The sequence below is a fragment of the Phalangium opilio genome, unplaced genomic scaffold (genome assembly GCF_054372755.1).
Source record: "Phalangium opilio isolate 3A_F unplaced genomic scaffold, DU_Popi_V2 ptg000011l_1, whole genome shotgun sequence".
Classification (NCBI taxonomy): domain Eukaryota; kingdom Metazoa; phylum Arthropoda; class Arachnida; order Opiliones; family Phalangiidae; genus Phalangium; species Phalangium opilio.
The window spans coordinates 8,059,354-8,079,151 of record NW_028324147.1 but is presented as its reverse complement, the minus strand read 5'-3'; the positions used below and the strand labels follow the sequence as shown (position 1 = coordinate 8,079,151).

At 36.7% G+C, this 19,798-nt stretch overlaps 1 protein-coding gene across 6 annotated transcripts; it reads right to left on the bottom strand.

Moving 5' to 3' along the window:
- Positions 1 to 700: 700 nt before the first annotated feature.
- Positions 701 to 19,767, bottom strand: LOC149710199 (NAD kinase-like). 6 transcript variants are annotated; one of them, XM_089860142.1, is made up of 12 exons: positions 19,179 to 19,767; positions 17,709 to 17,947; positions 4,066 to 4,149; positions 3,864 to 3,993; positions 2,758 to 2,866; positions 2,218 to 2,303; positions 2,027 to 2,129; positions 1,858 to 1,958; positions 1,690 to 1,789; positions 1,385 to 1,625; positions 1,075 to 1,319; positions 701 to 949 (listed from the first exon to the last, which is right to left on the bottom strand). In XM_089860142.1, exons 2-11 carry the CDS (start codon positions 17,813 to 17,815, stop codon positions 1,079 to 1,081), a joined length of 1,302 nt encoding a protein of 433 aa, XP_089716268.1. In that variant the 5' UTR covers positions 17,816 to 17,947; positions 19,179 to 19,767; the 3' UTR covers positions 701 to 949; positions 1,075 to 1,078. The 6 variants fall into 6 exon arrangements, with proteins under 6 accessions (XP_089716268.1, XP_089716263.1, XP_089716276.1 ...); XM_089860137.1 differs by having other exon boundaries at positions 19,184 to 19,767; XM_089860150.1 differs by lacking the exon at positions 19,179 to 19,767 and adding an exon at positions 18,124 to 18,322.
- Between the last annotated feature and the right edge of the window lie 31 nt (positions 19,768 to 19,798).

Genomic DNA, 19,798 nt, shown 5'->3' with positions numbered 1-19,798 from the left:
AAATATGTTACTGTCATGGTATATTCCATTGACATTTGAACTTGTCGATAATTTGTTTGATCCTGTAACAGCATTACGCGAAATTGGGTTTTTTTGCCGCCAGCGCCGGCAACACAAAATTGGCCCAAAGGAAAACGGTATTTGTATTCCTAAAGAACAGCAAAGAAGTAATTTTTTGCGACGTGCACTATGAGCTTTGACCCCCCCCCCTTCACCCCAACAGCTCCGGCCATCCCCGTTAATCCACCCCAGTGTCTCACTTTAGTTAGCATATGCAGCTGCACCACCGGAGGGGGTTGCGGGCGCATTAGCTTTGCAAGTACAAAGAAGTTCGCCGTTCATACGTGTAGGCATGGAGGTCCCGCAAGCGAAGCTTCTGGTGGTAACCTTTACCCAATCAATAGATATGCTGGACACAAGAGGTTAAAATTGAAGGTCAGGACTGGTGACGCACTCCGGCGTCTCGGAGGCAGAGTCTGCTTGTTGAATTAGTGCAAGCGTGGGTTCCTAGCCCTTATGGAGTGTAGCTAGTTCTCCACAACGGATAGGGCATAGGTCCTTTCCCTTCTCAACCGATTGCCAGGGAATCCCCAGCGCAAAGTCACATTCTCCAAAATCCCTTTTTACTCGCATACGCTCAGAACCTCTAGTCTGACCGCAACAGAGTGAATTCAAAACACAAATTAAACGATGTTTAAAATTTTTTGGTTTTTCTATGAAATATTTATTACGATACGTTTATAAAAGTTATATATGTATTAAAACGTGTAACGATATAAAATTTAATAATAAAATATTTTCCGAAAGAATCCCGATTAAATTCCTTTTTGAACACTAATTACTTCATTTTGTAGACATTTGTTTTTTCAAAGTGATAATCTTGACGGGTATCACAGTTAACGTGGGGATAATAGTTGGTCTTAGCCAAGACGATCAGCTAGGCCTAAATCTGGAAAATTAGACCAAAAAAGGCTTAGCAAAATTACATTCCTTTGTAGAAACAATGCGGCCTTATTCTTCTCAAAATCACACAAAAAGCAATCCACTATCAAAAGGAAGAAAGACTGTACTTACAATTTTAGGACGCGGGTAAATTAGTAGGTAAAATCATATTGTCCTTGGAGTCCTGAATAGTTTCCAATTTATCGGGTGCGTTCCCTACGACTGGCGTAGTTCGAATGAGGTCGTAATCGTCAAACTGTCTCTGCTTCCGGCGTACATTCCAGTGCAAGCACTCGCCTAAACTAGCGAACCAGTCGCTAATCTGATCCTGGGCGCATATAGACGGCACTGGGTAGATGGACGTAGTCACGCGGAGACTACAATTGTAATATTTCAAATAAAACTGAGAAGCTGCATGGTAAAGAAGGAACTGAACGCTTACCTGTCATTAACTCTCAGTTCTTGCTGATGTCTGCCATCGAATGACACCCAAGCGGTGCTTCTAGCATCGGGCGCCACCATAATCTTGAGTTCAACACCGGCTGGGACGACTATTGGTCTGAAAGACAACGAATGCGGACAAATGGGTGTGATCATAACCGCCGGTACGCTTGGATGTATCATTGAAGCTCCCGCCGCTACAGCGTACGCCGTACTTCCGGTTGGAGTCGAAACGATTAGTCCTATCGTAAAGAGAAGATTGAATTGGTTGCTTCATTGACAAGAAACGTTTTAAAAATCACTTACCATCGCCTTGTACAGTGGTGATGTACTTGCCATCAATAAAGAGATCTATATTTGAAAGGTACGGCGAAGGACCGCGATCCACGACTACTTCATTCAAAACCTTGAAAACCCAAGAAATTATGTTAGCTCCCGTTAACCGAGTCTTTTATCGGGTCTTGACGCTCTTACGAGGAATGTATTGTGAGGTTGCTTTCCACCTTTATCCTGAATTTCGTTTTTCCTTGAAACAATGCACCTCAAACGGCTACGCAATGTCAAAGCGGCGTGCCCTGAATCCAAAATATATGTTGGTAAACAGAATATGCCAAGGTTCAGTACCTCCTCCAAAAGATTATACCTTCTAGGACGTTAGTAACTTGTTCCTGAAAGTTTTCGAATTCGAATGGCGTCAAAAATCCCAACGAACCCAAGTGAAATGCCATAACGGGCGGGACGCTTTGCTATTAAACATTAAAAACAACGATACGCTTGGTTTGGAAGGCATTCCCGGGTAAACACGCACCATGGCTTATCAATCTAATTACCTACTTGAAATAAAGACGAGGCGTAAAGAAGGGTTCCGTCACCACCCAAACAAACAATGAAATCGATCTTGTCTGTGATATCGTCTTGCCCTAGGGCACCATTTAAAGGTTGGGTTAAAAGGAAAATAAAGTGAATTTTGATTCTACTCCTACAATAATAATTATATGCGAAAGCGCACTAGTATCGTTCAATGGACCGTTTTGATGTAAGAAAAGAAGGTAGGCAACCCTCAGTATCGGGACATACAAAGGGGTTGATACATTGCCGTCTTGGTGCACTCTCGTGATTAAAAAATACTACAGCGCCGGCGCGAAAAAGCGAGATGGAAGGCAAAGTTTTACCACCTGTCTTTCTCTCTTAGTTACATCGAAATGGTCTATTTCAGGTTGTACAAAAAAGTACAACTTTTTCTTTTTGGCTCACACGTATTATTACATTTAGCGGTATAATCAAATAAAAATCAAGTATCTTCATCCACCATTGAAAGAGTTCAAGTACCGGCGTATAAATCTTTACAAATATAATCTTAATAACGTGGCTAACCTTCTTTGAAGAAACATAGCTTTTCTTTGACAGCCCGAAAAGATTGATTATTCTTTAGATGAGAGTCTTCTAAAACGGATGCCTCGATGAAAACCACCATCCTTTTCTCCTAAAAATAATCGCAATTTCAAATCTAAGCATTCCATAGACTCCGCATACGGGTTTGGGTATTTATATAGCCATAAGCTTATTATGTAACGTTCCCATAAGTCGAGGTGTAATCAAGAGAAATTTTCAGGAAATGATAGACGAAACACTGTTAATCTTTCTCTCCCCGTCTCTTCGAGAACTGACGGGGTACTACGTGCTTGCGCCATGGTGATGTTCATAGAATGATATGATACAGTCTCATAGACGTGTACCATAAAGATTCCCTGTGTCATTTCTACCATAAGTTTATAAGATATGCTCGATAAGTATGACATTACCTATACTTTGTAATGCTAGAGACTCAAGCCGCGTTTACACGAGACACTTTGAAACCGTTTTAAACCGTTTTGGAATGTATAAAAAAAGAATATTACGCTGTTAAAACCAGAGATCTTTCACGAGGAAATGCAAATATTATTTTTCAAATAGGGTTAAGCCTTTCCAAAACGGTTGAAAACGGTTCCAAAGTGTCTCGTGTAAACGCGGCTTCACTGAGAGCTAGTTCGAGAACGACAAGCGAGAATTGACTACACTCCTTTTTGCAGCCTGTCTTCCTATTTAGTCTGTGCCTTTAACAGTGCCTCACCAGGCGTCGTTTTACCAGAATCTATGAGGTTTCACCTCGTCACTTCATGACAAGCTCTCAGTAACCAGTGTCAAACTTATGGAACATATAATTTGAACTTATGCTACTACGTGTCATATTCCAAACATTTTTTGCAACTTTTTGCAACCAAATATTTTAAATAATAGTCAACGGGAGTGGGAGATTGAATTACACGAAATCGTGTGGTGCTTATGAACAACAGGATGGTCAAGTTCGAATTTTGCAGTCATTACCTTCTCGCGCCTCCCTAACCCCAACAGTGAAAGTTCCGATAATCTCCCTGATCATATGGCACTCATAATCATAACGATCACATAGTAGTTAAAATTCATTATAATATTATACTCACGTATCCTAACCACGTGATTAGGTCTATGAAAGGTTGTATGACAGTAGCATCTTGGACCTTTTTTATGACCAACACAGTTAAAGGTGGTTTATTCCAGGTTAATCTCTGGCTAGCCGGATCTTGAATGGTCCTTCATGGGAAAACAGTTTATTAACTTAACGACAACAAAGATTACTAATTTTTATTTTATCAACAAACTTACATGACCATGGCTGAATTTTTCATAATCCTGCCACAAGGACCAAACTGATAAATCGGGCTGGGAGCGTTCAGAGACCTCGTGCGTCTATGGAACAAGGAATATCATAAGTCATTGATTGCATATACTGAGAAAACTATAATTAATTTTTTAGAGACTCGCGACAGAGTTAAACAGAAAAGCTGCCTCGACACGCACGCTAACTGGTGCAGTGTCGTATTAACCATTAGGAAAGATGGGCAGTTTTCCCAGTGGTCCCATACATGTTTTTCACCCATATTTGTTTTGAATAACGGAGCCAGTGTACTGCATTGCCCCGGAGCATGTAATGCAGTTAAGAGGGCCCTGAACTGAGAGACTCAGAATGTGCTAGCACCAAGAGTTTTTGCTCGTTCAATTCATTGGTCCCCACTTAGGCCCGCCCACTCTGAATGTCGTTTAAATAATACATTCGTCGAGTGTAATAATATAATTATATCGTTGATATGTTAGTGACACGAGGGATAAATTTAATTTTAGAAGTAGGAATGGGGAACGGTTAGTATTTACTTCAGTCCGACACATATTCCAGTATAGAGCCCCTACCCCCAACGCGTAAAAAAAATTTTAAATTATCTTATTGGCTCACTTAAACTACGTTTTGATGACGTTGCTGACGGCGACGGCGAAACATACGTAATTACTTTTTACCTCTGTCGCTAGGACCCGCCTTTTCTTTCATACCCCTCCGTCCCAGGGAAGGTGATCCGGGACTTTGACGCGCGCCCAGATTACTGTGTTCTCCATTCCTACTTCTAAAATTAAATATATCCCTGGTGACACCTTAATCAGAACATTACTCTTATAAATATTTATTGCCTGTGACGCGAAATACCGAGTGACTGACCCCTCGCGAAATACAATCACTCAGCAAATAATCCTTCTGAAAGTTTGTTAAAGACTCTGTAAGATAATATAGCATATTTATGGGTTACTTTTCATTCCCAAGATACGAGTGTTTATATGAAAATAGATAATATTACGACCTTGCAAAATCGATCATCGTGAACAGACGGAAAAGGCATGATGCATCCGTTAACACTCTTATCTAACAAAGCTAGTTTATATTTAAAGGATATGGGAGATATATCTATCCGAACACACGCTGATATTTCTATAAACATTGAACCAAAATATGGCTGTTACTGCTGTTATGGAGAACCAACGAAGGTCAAAAACGTTAGGTATGTTGCATACGATAACAATCAACTTCGAGGAAAACGAAATAGAAACGCCGCATTTAACTTTTAGATTGTTTAAGAGTTTTCTTTTTAGTCTATCTACAATCTAAACATACCTAGCTTTTTTCTGGGATTAAACCTCTTTGATGTAAAAAGAGGGTAGGTAACCATCAGTATTGGTACACACACAACAGGGTTGACCCATTACCGTCTCTGCGCATGCACCCAGGCGCAGAGACTAGACCATTTCGATGTAACTAAAAGTGAAAAACACGGGGGTAAAACTTTGCCTTCCATCTTACTTTTTGGCACCTGCGCTGTAATATTTTTTGTCATGAGAGTGCGCAGAGACGGATGTTACCCCCGTGTCTTTCCCTCTTAGTTACACCTAAGAGACTTATATCCGAGATGGGCCAGCAGACTGTAGTCCCGACCGGCCCTGAATAGGAGAGTGTTTAGCCTCTCGCATTTACCAATGTCACTCTGAGGCAATATTTCAATTTAACCACTGTCAAACAAGTGAAACTAACCCTCCCTTTGATACAAACGCGAATCAATACACCTCTTACTTGTTTTTGAACCTCAAATGACAACACAGATTAGACTAACGCCCAAATAAACATCGTTAAGTATAACCCCGTATTTCAATATGAAGAAAGCCTCCACCAACCAATCTTTACCCTTGATATTTGTCATTCTTTCATTTCAAATAAATATTTTCTAACCTTGATAAATAAATGTCTTGACGTATATATATTGTATATCTTATACGCAGAAGGAGAAATTTCCTTTAACCGTTTACATCTGATATTGACAGTACAATAAACATAATAATCACGTTTTTAAATTTTTCAAGGATAAAATCTTTACCTTTTTTATTTACGAAATATCAGTAGACGCGTATTAAATCCACAGGGAAGGAAGCCACGTTAAAAGAATTTTTCGAAACGCGTTAAAAACCGCGTGAAAATATTAAATTAGGCTTAGCTGAATTTTTAAATTAAAACTGTGGTGATTGGAATTTCGGATGAAAATGAAAACGTTTGACTAAAAGTTGTTTCTGAATATTCCCCCGTGGGACAAGCTCTATTTCCCTAGTAGTTCGAAGTGAGCTCCGTTCGAGAAAAAAAACGGGTCGAGGTTTCTTTCCAAGCGAGGGAAAGAAAGTAAATAAAAGGACAAAAATCGTACTCAAAATAAAAAAAGTCTAATCACAAAAACTCCTTTTGAATTATTTTTACGAAGAAACTTCTGTTTAAAGGAAAGGGTTAGCTAACATAACTTTAAAAGAATGGCCTTTTCCTAAATATAACAGGCAAAAAATATATATAAAAAGATCTATTACAAAATAATTTGTATTTAATTAGCCTTAAAAACGAGGACTACTGCGCCATCCGCCATTGGTTCAGTGGCGTCTGCTAAATCGAACCTCTTATCCCTTACCTCTCTCAGCCTGCGAGAATTCAACCAATCCCGTAGGGGTTAAGAGGTTCGGTTTAGCAGACACCTCTAAACATGGTGAGGTGTTTGTAAGGATAATTAAATACTAATTATTTTGTAACTAAATATTTAATTCCTTTATATTTAGAAAAAGGCCGTTCTTTTAAGGTATAATGTTATTGTTTACTAGACTTTTCCTTTAAACTATGCATTCAAAGGCCAAAATTTGGAAAACAAAAAACGCTGCAATTTGACAATTTAACTAAACGGGTCAGAGTCGCCACAGTTTACTGATTACCAAATTACGGAATTCCGGACACGAATTACGACACGAAGCCCTTCGTACACTGTTAAATTACGCTTTAGTATTCCCTTGAAATTCAGCTTATTGAACCAATCGTGACAGTTATCTATAAGTATGGCTTTTAGTGGGAAATTATAGCGAGTGAACCCGAGATAAACCGGTGCACTGGCGATCAGGTTTATTATGTCGCTAACTTTACCAAAAATTTACCTAATAACTTATCAAAAATGCTTCCAAGTTATTATTTAATTAATTTATGGTTAAATAATTACCTTATGACAAACTTTTCTTAGTTTGAAATAAACGAGACGTAAATACGAACGTTTCAAATCGGTTTTGGAAAATCAACCTAAGTAAATAATCATTTGGCAGTTCACGCTAGAGATGTGAAATTATACCATAATTTTGTAAAAACTTAAATTTCCCTTTAGTCCTCCGTAATTTATAGTAATTAAGGTTTTAAACGAAGGTTCTGAGTGTCAAAAATACACTATTGACTAATAATACTTGGTAATTCACTGCTAATATAAGGGTACATTACCGTGGTGAAAATTATGGTACGCTATACTCGGTAGTTTAAAGCTGTATTTGGTAAATTACACAGTCTACGCCTTAAAAATTCTATATATAGCACCATAAGTTTATAAGATACGTTCCATAAGTATGACACTACCTATACATCGTAATGCTTGAGACTTACAGCTCGAGCTAGTTCGAGAACGACAAGCGAGAATGCACTACACTCGGTTAGTTTTGCAGTCCATCTTCCTATTCAGTCTGTACTAAGCCTTTGACAGCGCCTCACCAGGCGTCGCTTTACGTGAATCTAGGTTGTTTCACCTACTACAATCACTTCATAACAAGCTCTCAGTAACCAATGACAAACTTATGGAACAAATCTTATGATAGCACGGTTAAAATAGCAGCAGAAATTTATCGTTAAAACAAAACACGAAACGAAAAGGCATACTTATAGATCGTATGTTACGTTTGTTCTTGTCCATATATTCTTTAGGGACTGAAGCCAGTGATAATTGGCAAGATAAAACGGTAAGCGCGACTGCCTTTAAGATTTTAAATATTTATATTACGAAATTGCTAATAATTTAGCAAATGCAAGGCCTAGGAAATTCAAAACTTCCCTTTTGAAGTTGAAAACGGAATTACCCATGGAAGAAATTTCCAATTTTCGACTGTTGTCAAGGCGGATGTTCCTCTTAGAGACTCAACCACCACTAACTAGGAAATTTTAAATGAATTTAAAGTCGTTATAAATTCCTGGCATAACATAATACTTGTTTACACGATGGCCAATGCTAATCGTAATTTACAAAGCAAAAAAACCTTATTGTTCCAGGAAATTTATGACAAGTATATTCGAACAATTAATTTAAACAAATTTATCGCTATTTATTTATTTATTTTTTAAACGATTAAATGAATATCTTCAAGTTACCTATGAATACCGATGTGTTATATTTGTAAAACATGACATTATCTTGGCACGTTTCTTACAAACTACGCGTACACTCATGGAAAACTAGAATCGATGCTGAAACAAGTTTTTATAGATTATATATACTTAATTTTTTCCTTTATACCTACTCGAATATTTTGATTATCATATTTTAAAATTTATTACGATCACGTGCTGACAGAGTGCTTTCAAAGGAATACTTAAATGACTGAAACACGAGTTCTCAGAAGCCTAAGATAAACACGCGTAAATTTATTTGCATAAATTAATTAAATACCTGAGATAAAAAGTAAAGAACCACTAAACTTTGAGGGTATCCTTTATCTTCAATTATAATTAAAATGTTAAATTAGTGAAACCTCTACATGCTATTCCTAAAGCTTTTACGTGATTCTTAAATCAACTAACAAGTATTTTCATTAGCCGCAACATAAGTTTATAAGATATGTTCCATAAGCATGACAGTGACACTACCTATACTTCGTAATGCTAGAGACTAACTGAGAGCTAGTTCGAGAACGACAAGCCAGAATTGAAGTCCTGCACTCGGTTAAATTGCAGTCCATCTTCCTGTTTAATCTGTACTAAGTCTTTGACAGCGTCTCACCCTGCAGGCGGCGCTTTACGACAATCTATGACGTTTCACCTACTTCAATCACTTCATGACAAGCTCTCAGTAACCAGTGACAAACTTATGGAACATTACATATGTTATGGACTTATGGTCGCAATTCACATATTTTTAAAAAGTCGGGGATAAAATGGAGTTTGGTGTTTGACCACTTTGACTTTTTAAGAAAGAACACTTGGTGTGTGGACAACAAAGTCCTTATATATAACTTGAAACTAATGGACTGTGGTGTACTTAAAAGTTGAAACCACAGTACACCATATCTTTAATCAAACTAACGTCTTTGGATTAAACAGACAATGCTGCACCCTCTCACTTCTTAGAAGAGTGACTCTATAACCCTTTTAAATCCATCAAATCAAAATTCATAGGAAATATTTTGTATTTATTTTAGAAAAAAAAAAGTTTTAAAGTTTATCGAGAAACGTGCGCGTACAATCTCGCTGGTGAATAAAAGGCAATACTGGCAATTACTGGCAATAAAACTATCAAGGTCAGATGTTTTTCTAAGAAAAATTATAATATTAAAATTATATAATTATTTTCGGTGTATTTTGATTTGTTATATTTCGGCGTATTTTGGATAATAAAATACTTATTAGTTGATTTAAGAATCACTTTAATATAAATGAAAAAGCTATTCTCGTTTAGAGATAATGAAGGTCATGGAAAGTTTTCACTAATTGAAAAGGTCTCTTAATTATAATTAAAGATAAGGTATAAGATATACAGTTAGTAATTTCGCTATACTTCAGATGTATTCTTATAGAAAGACTTATCTAACTTTGATCAGAAGTAATTAATTTTTTCAAACGTCTGTTATAAAACCATCGACATTTGATTGCCAATTATTTACGTTAAATATTATTATTAAAGTTTTAAAGAAACTAAATGAAAAACGTCTGCATAAACGTGTAGCACTACTGACATTTTGCACTTTGATTTCGTTATGTTTAAATTCCAGTGTTAATTAAGCCTAATTTGAATACGATAATGAGTGAAAGCGAGAGTGATTTTCCTCACGCTATGCTCGAAAGATCTTACGGGCATTACGTGGTTTTCGGATTATTTTTTTAAAATTCTGTATTATTTTTAATTTTCAAAGTTTAATGGCGCAACTAGAATATTTATCGATAAAAAATTTACCTTATGTCTACCATTAAATTAATACCAATTTTCGAGCCTCAAATTACCATAAGTACTTTTTTTTTTACTTACCAAAACTAACCTGCATTTATTTTTAATAAAAAATACAATTCTATAGCCTATAGTCAACAAATAGCTTCGAATTTGATTTAAAATAGAAGGAAGTAGAGATGTGAAAATACAGTAATTTACCAATTAAATTACCGATTCAAATTTCAAATTACCGTTGTGTCGGTAATTTATTTTTCACGTGTATATATTCTATTAAATCACGTTGAATTTTGAGCAATTTATACCCAGTTTAGGTACATATAAAAAACCGAAAGGGGAAATTGGGGGGAAACTGGACTCCCAGCATTTCTGAATTAAATTTAAGGGGTCATCCGTAAAATACTCAAATCTTAAGTTTAAAACGGTGACCCGGACGGCAAAATGTCATAGAAATTACATTTTGGACTCAAAATCGCCCTAAGAACATGCCCCTTAATTTGTATTTGACGTTGCAGAAAAAAAAACCGTTAAACAAATTTCAAGTGAATACCTTTAAACAATCGTGTCAACTAAGAAAACATATTGAATAGATTAAAACAGTATCTTACTCATCCAACAATATTTCTTGTGACAATTGTGTTCCTTTTGAGGCGCAATTAATACCGTTACACGAAACTGCTGGCATCGTTTCGTTCATGTCCAGCTAATCTAGAGGTCATATCCACGATCAAATGCTAAATTGTCCGAACAAAATTATATTGTAGAAATGAACGCGCGACTGGCTTCGACTCTCCCGATATCGCGACTAAAGTTCTAAACACGAATACTTTCAATTAAAAAAAAAAAACTCGATCGAAATAAAAAATATATATATTGAGGTCTGATAGGCACATTACAAGGACAAGTTGCAAACGTTTAACTGAACTTTCACGGTATTTAAAATGATTAAAATATTAAAACAAGTTGGCTGGTCGAATACGGATAAAAAGTTTACTTTTTCAAGGCACCAGGAAGATAATGTATATAATTATGATCAGATGTAAGATGAGACTAGAAGTAAAGAGCTCTAGCATTGGTAATAGATCCTGGCATTAGTGAACAAATTTGAGGATTTTATTCCGCTTCCATCGCGCCTACACTAGAGAGAAAAAATTGGTCGAGTTGCAAAATAATTTCCTACCCCCTTCCCCTCATCCTAAAGCCGCGGAACACGGACGCGGGTGCTTGAATCTAGTTCGGCCGTCTACCGCCGCGAGCGTCTTACGTTTTGGAGGGGAAATTCAGAGACCGCTACCAGAGGGCCAACCGTTGGTGTGTTATCAAGAATATTCACTTTCGCCAAGTGAAGAATTTGGTTAGCTCAGTACTTCTAGTCTCATCTTACTTCTGTTATGATATAGATTGGCCTTTGATCGTTTTTGATGCCTTGGTTGTAGAAATAAATTCAAATTGGTTGGGGAAATAAATTCATAAACAGATAGATGGCGCGTTGTATATTTTTGTGATAAGACGTTTAAAAATGAAAATTACTGATAAGTGATAGGGATGCAAAATGTGTAAAGCGGTAACTAAGTAATCAATGAAAAGATTAAAGTCTAATTGAATTATAGCATAGCTATTTGAAATAAATGGTTTGGGAACACCTCTAAATCTTCTATATCTATATAAAGTCCTGACTGACTGATAATCAACAGCCAGCCCAAATCGCTTGTCCTAGAAGGCTGAAAATTTGCAGGAACGTTGCTCATAAGTTGTATGCGCGTACTAAGAAAGACTTTTCCAATCCGCCACCATCTTGATAAATGGCGTCCAGAAATGTAAAAAATCTTCTCTATGCAAGAAAGTCCGCGCTTTTCAACCGATTTCACAAATATTTAGTGCACTGGTTTCCTTTAACCTATAGACGAGCTGAGAGGTCTTTCGGATTTAATTTGTTGCCATCTTTTTAAATAACAGCCAAAAACTTAAAAACCCTTCTTTATGGAATAATGTCCCCATAGAAAGTAATAAAAAAATGTCCCGACGGGCTGACGGGCAATGCCGAGTGCCTTCACTCCTAGGGTACTACAAAAATATTAGTCATCAAAAAATCTACCCATTCTTTATATAATTTTGATGAAAGTCCTTACTACACGCGAGCGATGCCGCGGGTAACAGCTAGTGATAAATATGCCAGAAATGAAATGGAAAACGCAGATTGCTAAGGGAAATTAAAGGAAATTTTCACGATTGATTTTTATTCATTTATTTATTTATTTTATTATTTTCATTGAAAAGAGTGTGTAAAATAATGAATACTGTTATGCATACGTCATTACATCTACAATAGGGAAACAGTAAAAAAGGTTAGACTTGAAGAAGGCTCCTCCTTCTTACATCTACATGGTGGAGAATTTATTAAGTGGAAGACTAGTGGGGGACTAAAGCTGATTGGGCTAACAGGGGTATGACGTTGGGTAGGAGGGGTTTCTTCCGTACTGCTGTGTCCCTATATAAAAGAAGGTTATTAGAAATTACGCTATGACGTCAGAAGGCTATAGTTTTTAATACTGTCCCCGTTGTCCCTGACGTCAACTACGTAGAATTGGGCAAGAAAACGTAATTGTAGATGGCAACATGGTTTCAATTTAAAATATTCATTATTTTACGTGATATTTCAAATAAAATGGAAAAAAGTCTAGACTGAAATGCTTCATTAGAAACTAAGTGAAGCCTTGTTGCTCATCACAAAATGCTAAGGCTATACTAGGTTTGTTTTATTTGAATTATTTTCTTATCTTCGTTAATTTTCGATTCAGAGCTTTTTTTGAAGTTTATTAAAAGGTTATGATCATAAGTCTGCTATGCTAGACTCGCAATAACCACAGCACCGGAGAAAATATTATGTCCGGGCCTTAATGCGTTGGTTAGAGTTGTCAGAAAAAGAAAACTTTGATACAATAGCGTAATTGAACCTTCCTGCCTTTAACTGTATTACGATCTGTGTTTAGTTAATATGGAGTACCACTACTCTGTGGGCCTAATTATTATTCAATCGGTCATGTTTTCTTAATCTTTGTCGGGAATGGCGGACATTAAATTGAATAAAGAACTTCACGGTCAACTTGTTAAAGACATCGTAGCTTTTAATTTCGACTACTACAAAGTTTAGAATGTTTTAAGGGGCTGCTTAGGGGCTGCACATGTACAACGCGTTACGAAGGGGCGTGTCACGAACTATATTTTGAAGTAGTAGAGTTACTATTTTCTTTAGTAGTGATTGGGAAATGTCACGTGACGGTAAGCGTGGAATGACTCGGCGGATAGCACTGTTAACGCTACGAAATTCACGCAAGCCCAGTTGAGCTATATTGGTGGAAGATAAGCTTGATATAGGCCCCGCCCCTACATAAGGGATTGTACTGTACACCGCTTTAAACACCTAAAATTTGGAAGTTGAGACTAATAAGTTGCTTTAGACATTTGAAAAGACAATAAAAGGCAATTATATAGAGCTATCGCAGAAGTCTTAGCGTTGGTTCTATTTGCCCATAGAACCAAAGCGGTACCAAACATGGCCGCCCATTACCAAAGCTTAGCCTGTGCCGTTTTACCTAGGCACTGACGTCACAACTGAGATAGCTCTATAGAGAGCTTTCAGTTTGAGGAGGAGCTGAGTCTCGTGACATAATTTACGATGCCAATTGGTGGGTTAAAAGCAGGAATGAAGCTGAGACCACCCAATATGGCTACCAGAACAGCGGTCAGCATTAAGACTTGGGAGGGTGTGAGGTACTACTATCCCATCTGAAAACTCTCTATTGGGTGATGATAGACTAACTGTGTCGCCTTCTGGTGGAAAAGATATGCAGTTTCGTCACCTGACCTTCATAAATCCTGGCACAGTTCTAGTATCACTGGAAAAAAACCATTCCACCACTGTGGCTTGCTTACCTTGTCTATGTATCCTCGTAAACTTAATAGTCTTAGACTTATCTGTATGTGGACTTTCACAATTCAAGTTCCTTAACCACTAGTTCGAGGAACCTCGGTTCAACCAAAGAAAATATACGCTCCGGGAATGGAAGGTATGTCTCGGGGTTGGGCTGATCAAGGAACTTCCGGTCTATGCAATTTCAAAGTAGCCGGAAATACCTCCGTCAACCGAGCCTGCCTTTGGAGCGTACTAGGAGGGGAGAGACAAAAATTTACACTAGAGGAAGCTACAGTTTCCATTCCTGGGGCGTGTATCTTCTTTGGTTCAACCTTGGCGAAGGTTCAAGAAAAGATAAGGGCCGCAAAAAAAGTGACACTTTATCGCAAACTAGTCTGACAAATTATTTACATAAATTACCTACTCCCAACTAAAAAAACGTTTAGCAAAGTCAGTGTCGCTCTGGCGAAAAAATTAGGTTATAATACCAAATATCTACAGGTTTTTTTAAACCGCGATTAATTTCTAGTTTGCCAAATAGTAAAAGAATTTACAAACCTCTACTCGGTTGGCTAAAGTTACAATTTATAGAAGGGTTATTTCACGTTAATTAACTGATGAAGAAACGGGCTATATTAAACAACTAATGTAAGTAAATATAATTAACTTTGATCCTGCTTAGAAAGAGTTATTAAAAATAATTAAACAACCGAAATAATTATTTTTTATAGAATTATTAAAAAATTAATTATAATTATATAAATAATTATTTTGATGGCGTTATAAAATATAATTAAGCTAATAAAATAATTATTTTTGATATATGACGTTATTAACACTAATTAAACAAATAAAATAAATTATTTTGATGGAGCTATTAAAAATAATTAAACAAATAAGATAATTAGTAGCTCGGGCCAACAATAAAAATATTTCTCACTCTTAATGTTTTTTTTCGTATTTAAAAGGTAACTAAGGTATAACTGGTTTTCCAAGTTATCCATCTATAGTTCATTAGGGGGAGGGGAAATGGGGGGGGCAAAAGCTCTTTTTTTTCTTCTCATGCTTCTAAAGTTCTAATGTTTACGTAACTTTTTTTCTATCATTTCTTGGGGGTTGTTGACCTGAACCCCTTAACTCTAGAACAAGTGGTGTCAGTGGTGTTATTTTATTATATGGTGAAAATCATATTAATTATTTATTTAATTTTATTGATATTTTTTCTCATTATGGCCCGGTCAAAATGATCGTTTTGAATATTAAAATATAGCTATAGACATCAGAAATAAATATAAGATTATTTTTTAATATTTCTGGTTTCTATGAAGCTAGTAAAAACTTGATTTTTTTGTATATTTAAATTAACATGTTTCATATATCTATTTGTAACCTTTAGAATATAGTGATCAATTATATTCTAAGATGAAGTGGTCATCACGATTATTCCATTGATTTAAGTGGATAAGTTATAATCATAAGTTGATGATATTATCTCTATAAGTATGACATTTGTAATGTAAAGCTAATAGACGGTTCGTAAAATTATTTGGAAACCTCGATCGCAGCTTGTTTGTCATTGGATTTACTGTTTCACGAAAGGGCGTTCAGTGCACATACCAAAGAGATATGGTCGTTTAAAAGTAGGTATGACCGGATTTGCTCACTGAAAGCCCTTATCAACACGTCCTACCCTGTCCTAAGTTGGCCGTCAATTTCTGGAAACACGATTGATTATCCGTTTCGGAAAGTACGAAACAGAAAAAAACTGATCTTGAAGGATTTTACGAATAATTTATTGAGATGTATAGTTAGAAACGGAGTTAGAACTTAATACACGCCCCCAGTCCATTTCGATAATTAAGAGGGAATTACACGGGGGGGGGGGGTTAAACTTTGCCTTTCATCTCGCTTCTTGGCGCCTGCGCTGTAGTCTTTTTGCATCATGAGAGTGCGTCGACAGGGCAATGTATCACCTCCTTGTATGTCCAGATACTGAGGGTTGCCCTTTTTTACACCGAAAAGGTCTATTTACTGTAACACTATGTTTAAAGCGAGTCTTGGCTGTTGTTTTAGTTTAAACAACTGGCACCAGATGCTCCCATAGTCAAGGGGTGGAGTTCACGGGCCCGCCAAGCTAGTTTAAGCTAACTCGTGGGCGAGTTCTTATTGGTTCCTGTCTTTGGCAAGGTAAAATTGGTGTGTATAGTGTGGTACTGAGTGAGGAGGAGCTATGTGTACATGACGTCAATATTGGTAGCCTAAATTGCGTGGCCTGAGCTAAAGACTTCCAATATGGTCGCCAAAACAGGGGTGTGACATCACAAGAAAGTTTGTAGTAGCAGACTATACGGTTAGGCAGAGTGTTTGGGACGCCACCGGAGCCGACATTTGCTTTAACATACATTACTCCACTAGTTCTCATAGTAACCACTTAGAAACTTGGGCGTCAAATTTTATAAACTTATGTTTTTAAGTTATTCATTCCTCATTTCCAAAACGAAAGTTTCGAAAGGTTATCTTATCTAGCAAAGATTACAATCAATGCGCTTTTGTTTTATATATTATTGTCTGAGAAACTGTATTTAAGCTGAGATTATCAATGGTATTAACCAGTTCCGCCCAGAAGCTATCACTATACAAAATCAATCAACAAGAACCCTATATTAAAATATTCGCGTTAATTACTTCATTTTATATGTAAGTATACTGAATATTTAGTAGCGTAAACTAAAGTAATGACAGCTCTCCACATTTTACTATACTAGACTCTATAAGAGGGTAATATGAGTTGTCAATACAGTATCGCTAGCCACCGGTTGGCAAACAATCCTTTAGAATTAGCATCTTGTTACTAACCAGAAACGAGTCAGATATTATAGATTGCAAATTAAATATTAATCTCAGTTTTAACATTTATGTATAAGGGAGTTTAGAAAATTGACCGCGTGAAAATGTCAAACACTCTTTAGAACTTAGAAGTAATATCTTTCGAAGTTAGAGTTATTTTCAATTGCCTATTTCAAATTAGGCAGGTCAAGCCGAACATTTTTTAGTGAAATTTTGACCCGACGAAATTGAAGTACAGTACAGTACGTCTCAGGCTGCTGCATGATTTCGTACAAAATTTTATCAGATAATTTCTTATATATTGTATTAATTAAACCTTGAAATTTCTACGCACGCATCATGTATTTTGAACCGCCGAGACGTACAGGGTGTTTCTGATAAGTCTGGCATAAATTAAGGGGGATGTTCTTTGGGAAATAAATTTTGAGTCGAAAATGTAATTTCTATCTCCATTTTGCCGTCCGAGCCACTGTTTTCGAGTTATGACCCCTTAATTAAATTAGAAATCATAGTCTTTCAGTTTCTTAATTAAATGTAAGGAGTCATCCGTAAAGTACTCCAATCTTAACTCGAAACAGTGGCACGGACTCAAAATTTATTTCCCAAAGAACATCCCCATTAATTTATGGCAGACTTATCAGAAACACCCTGTATATAATGAAAACATGTGATCTTACCTGAAAGCATTGAACTTGGAGGACTTTTTCCCATCTTCAGTCTCGTCGTCCTTCTTATCTCGACTGACCAATGGATGGTAAAAAGACGCGTCATCCTCTCGGCTCATGTTCCACCTGTAATCTTCGCCTTCAACTACTAAATCCCAGAACGAAGCTCTTCAAATAACAAACGACAGTGATCTCGTGGTAGCCGGGTCCCTAGGCGCACGTGGTTCTTGTCCTCGCGCGAAAATAACAACCTATATTATGTAGAAGCCTGTTAGAAAGAAAGTTATCCAATCACAGAGGCTCTAATACGCGCGAGAAAAACAGGCGGGAAAAAAGAAAAGAAATATTCTTCAGGGCATTCCCGCCAAAAAGGAACATAAGGTTAGGATGAAAATTATGGCACTAATTAAGCCCCATAGCCACGCACCGTTCCTCGACAATACCAGAACAATGATGATAGCGAATGGGTCCACTCGCTCTAGCTCGATTATGGGTTTGAAAGGGGATTTTCTCTTAGAGAAACGCCAGTTAAGTCGAGTTAATATCCGAAACACACGAGGCAGGCCAGCAAGCAAGCTATAAGCGGGTTATGCTAAGACATCTTCACGTTTTCCCGGCTTTTCCTACCACCCCGCTTTTAATCTCAGCCTCCCTCCCCCCAAGAAACACGCCGGTTTTATACAAAGATGATGAATAAAAAATAAAATGCCATTAGCTACCTAAAAAAAGGTGAATGCTATAATGCTTAGAAATTATTTTATATTTTGAAGTGAAAATACAGAAAAAATGCAACAGGGAAGTTCCGTTTCCATGTACGTTAATGCATTAACGTAACGTACTAACATCCGCGTACAGGTTGAAACATACGCCTACCTTGCTCTGACTGAGCTAACTTACTAGTTACGAATTCGTACCGAACTTAAATGTAACACACGACTTTCAAGGTAGGCCAATTCCTATAATATAAACTCTCTAGGATTGACTTTGTCATGAATTTCTCTCTGAAATATTGGATGATAAACTTCTAGATAATGTCAGAAACCTGATGTAAAAAGCCTTTAATAATCCCCAGTCAAAATTGTCAGCATAAAAAAAATTTACAACCCGTCAACTATAAAGAATACGTGGTTGTCATTTCAGAAGGGCCAAATAATATACGTAAAGACATAATAATATTTATAGCACGCTTGAGAAAGCGATTTAAATAATGGTTTCACGAAGCTACGTGTATTTTGCCAAAACAGCCAAACCCTACAGGACCCCCGAGACTGTTACCACACCCTCAAATACATCCTTAAGCTATACGATACGACCAACTCGCGCCGCGCTATCGCAACACTCTTCGGCGGCATTGGGTCGCGTTTCTTAATCGGATTTTTAATGAAATAAGTTAAATTAAAAATAGAATTATTCCATTATTCCAAGTATTTCATAATTGCAATTAAAGCCTTCGGGAGAGAGTAGTAAACAACTAATGCTCACGTCACCTCGTGCTGTCAATAATTGTTCGCGTACGTGTACGTGTACAAATTGATGTAGAATTGATAGTTATCCAAACAACAAACTTTATTTTTCAAGTTACAAATGATAAACCAAAATTAACATTGCTAGAGCCTAGTACTTTCTTTTCACAACGTGATTGAAATTCTGCCCCGTTGGCTTAAATTCCATTTATTTTATACCATTTTATATTCAAGTACCTCGTGAGCGTATTATCTCTCCAATTCTAACTCAGGGGCTAGTTCCCTAGTGGTGATAATAAATTTATTTATTTAAAGCAATATTTTTCCTATGAATGTTCGTCAGTATTAAAAATGTTCCCTTTTTCTAGAACTGGGTTCTAACCTAACCTATAACCTTACCTTCATTTTGCGGTCATATCCAGTCCACACACCTAAACGAGTTTGATATTAAAATTACGTGCCAACATCGATTAAATATCATAACCTTGATGGAAGATCAATTAAAAAAAATGTTAAATACACTTTGAGGCCAATTCCTATTAAAATATCTAGGTAGTTATATAAGCGAAAATATGAATAAATTTATTTTCCGTGACGTTTATTGCAGGTGTTGATACATTTCAAAGAGTTACAGTAAAG

What these genes read in the sequence shown, in the direction of transcription:
- LOC149710199 (XM_089860142.1), bottom strand. Translation starts at nt 17,815, where the DNA reads ATGAGCCGAGAGGATGACGCGTCTTTTTACCATCCATTGGTCAGTCGA. An exon ending in AGTTACTAACGTCCTAGAAG is followed by an intron (nt 1,959 to 2,026) that starts GTATAATCTTTT and finishes TTTTGGATTCAG; the next exon opens with GGCACGCCGCTTTGACATTG. An exon ending in CACCACTGTACAAGGCGATG is followed by an intron (nt 1,626 to 1,689) that starts GTAAGTGATTTT and finishes TCTTTACGATAG; the next exon opens with GACTAATCGTTTCGACTCCA.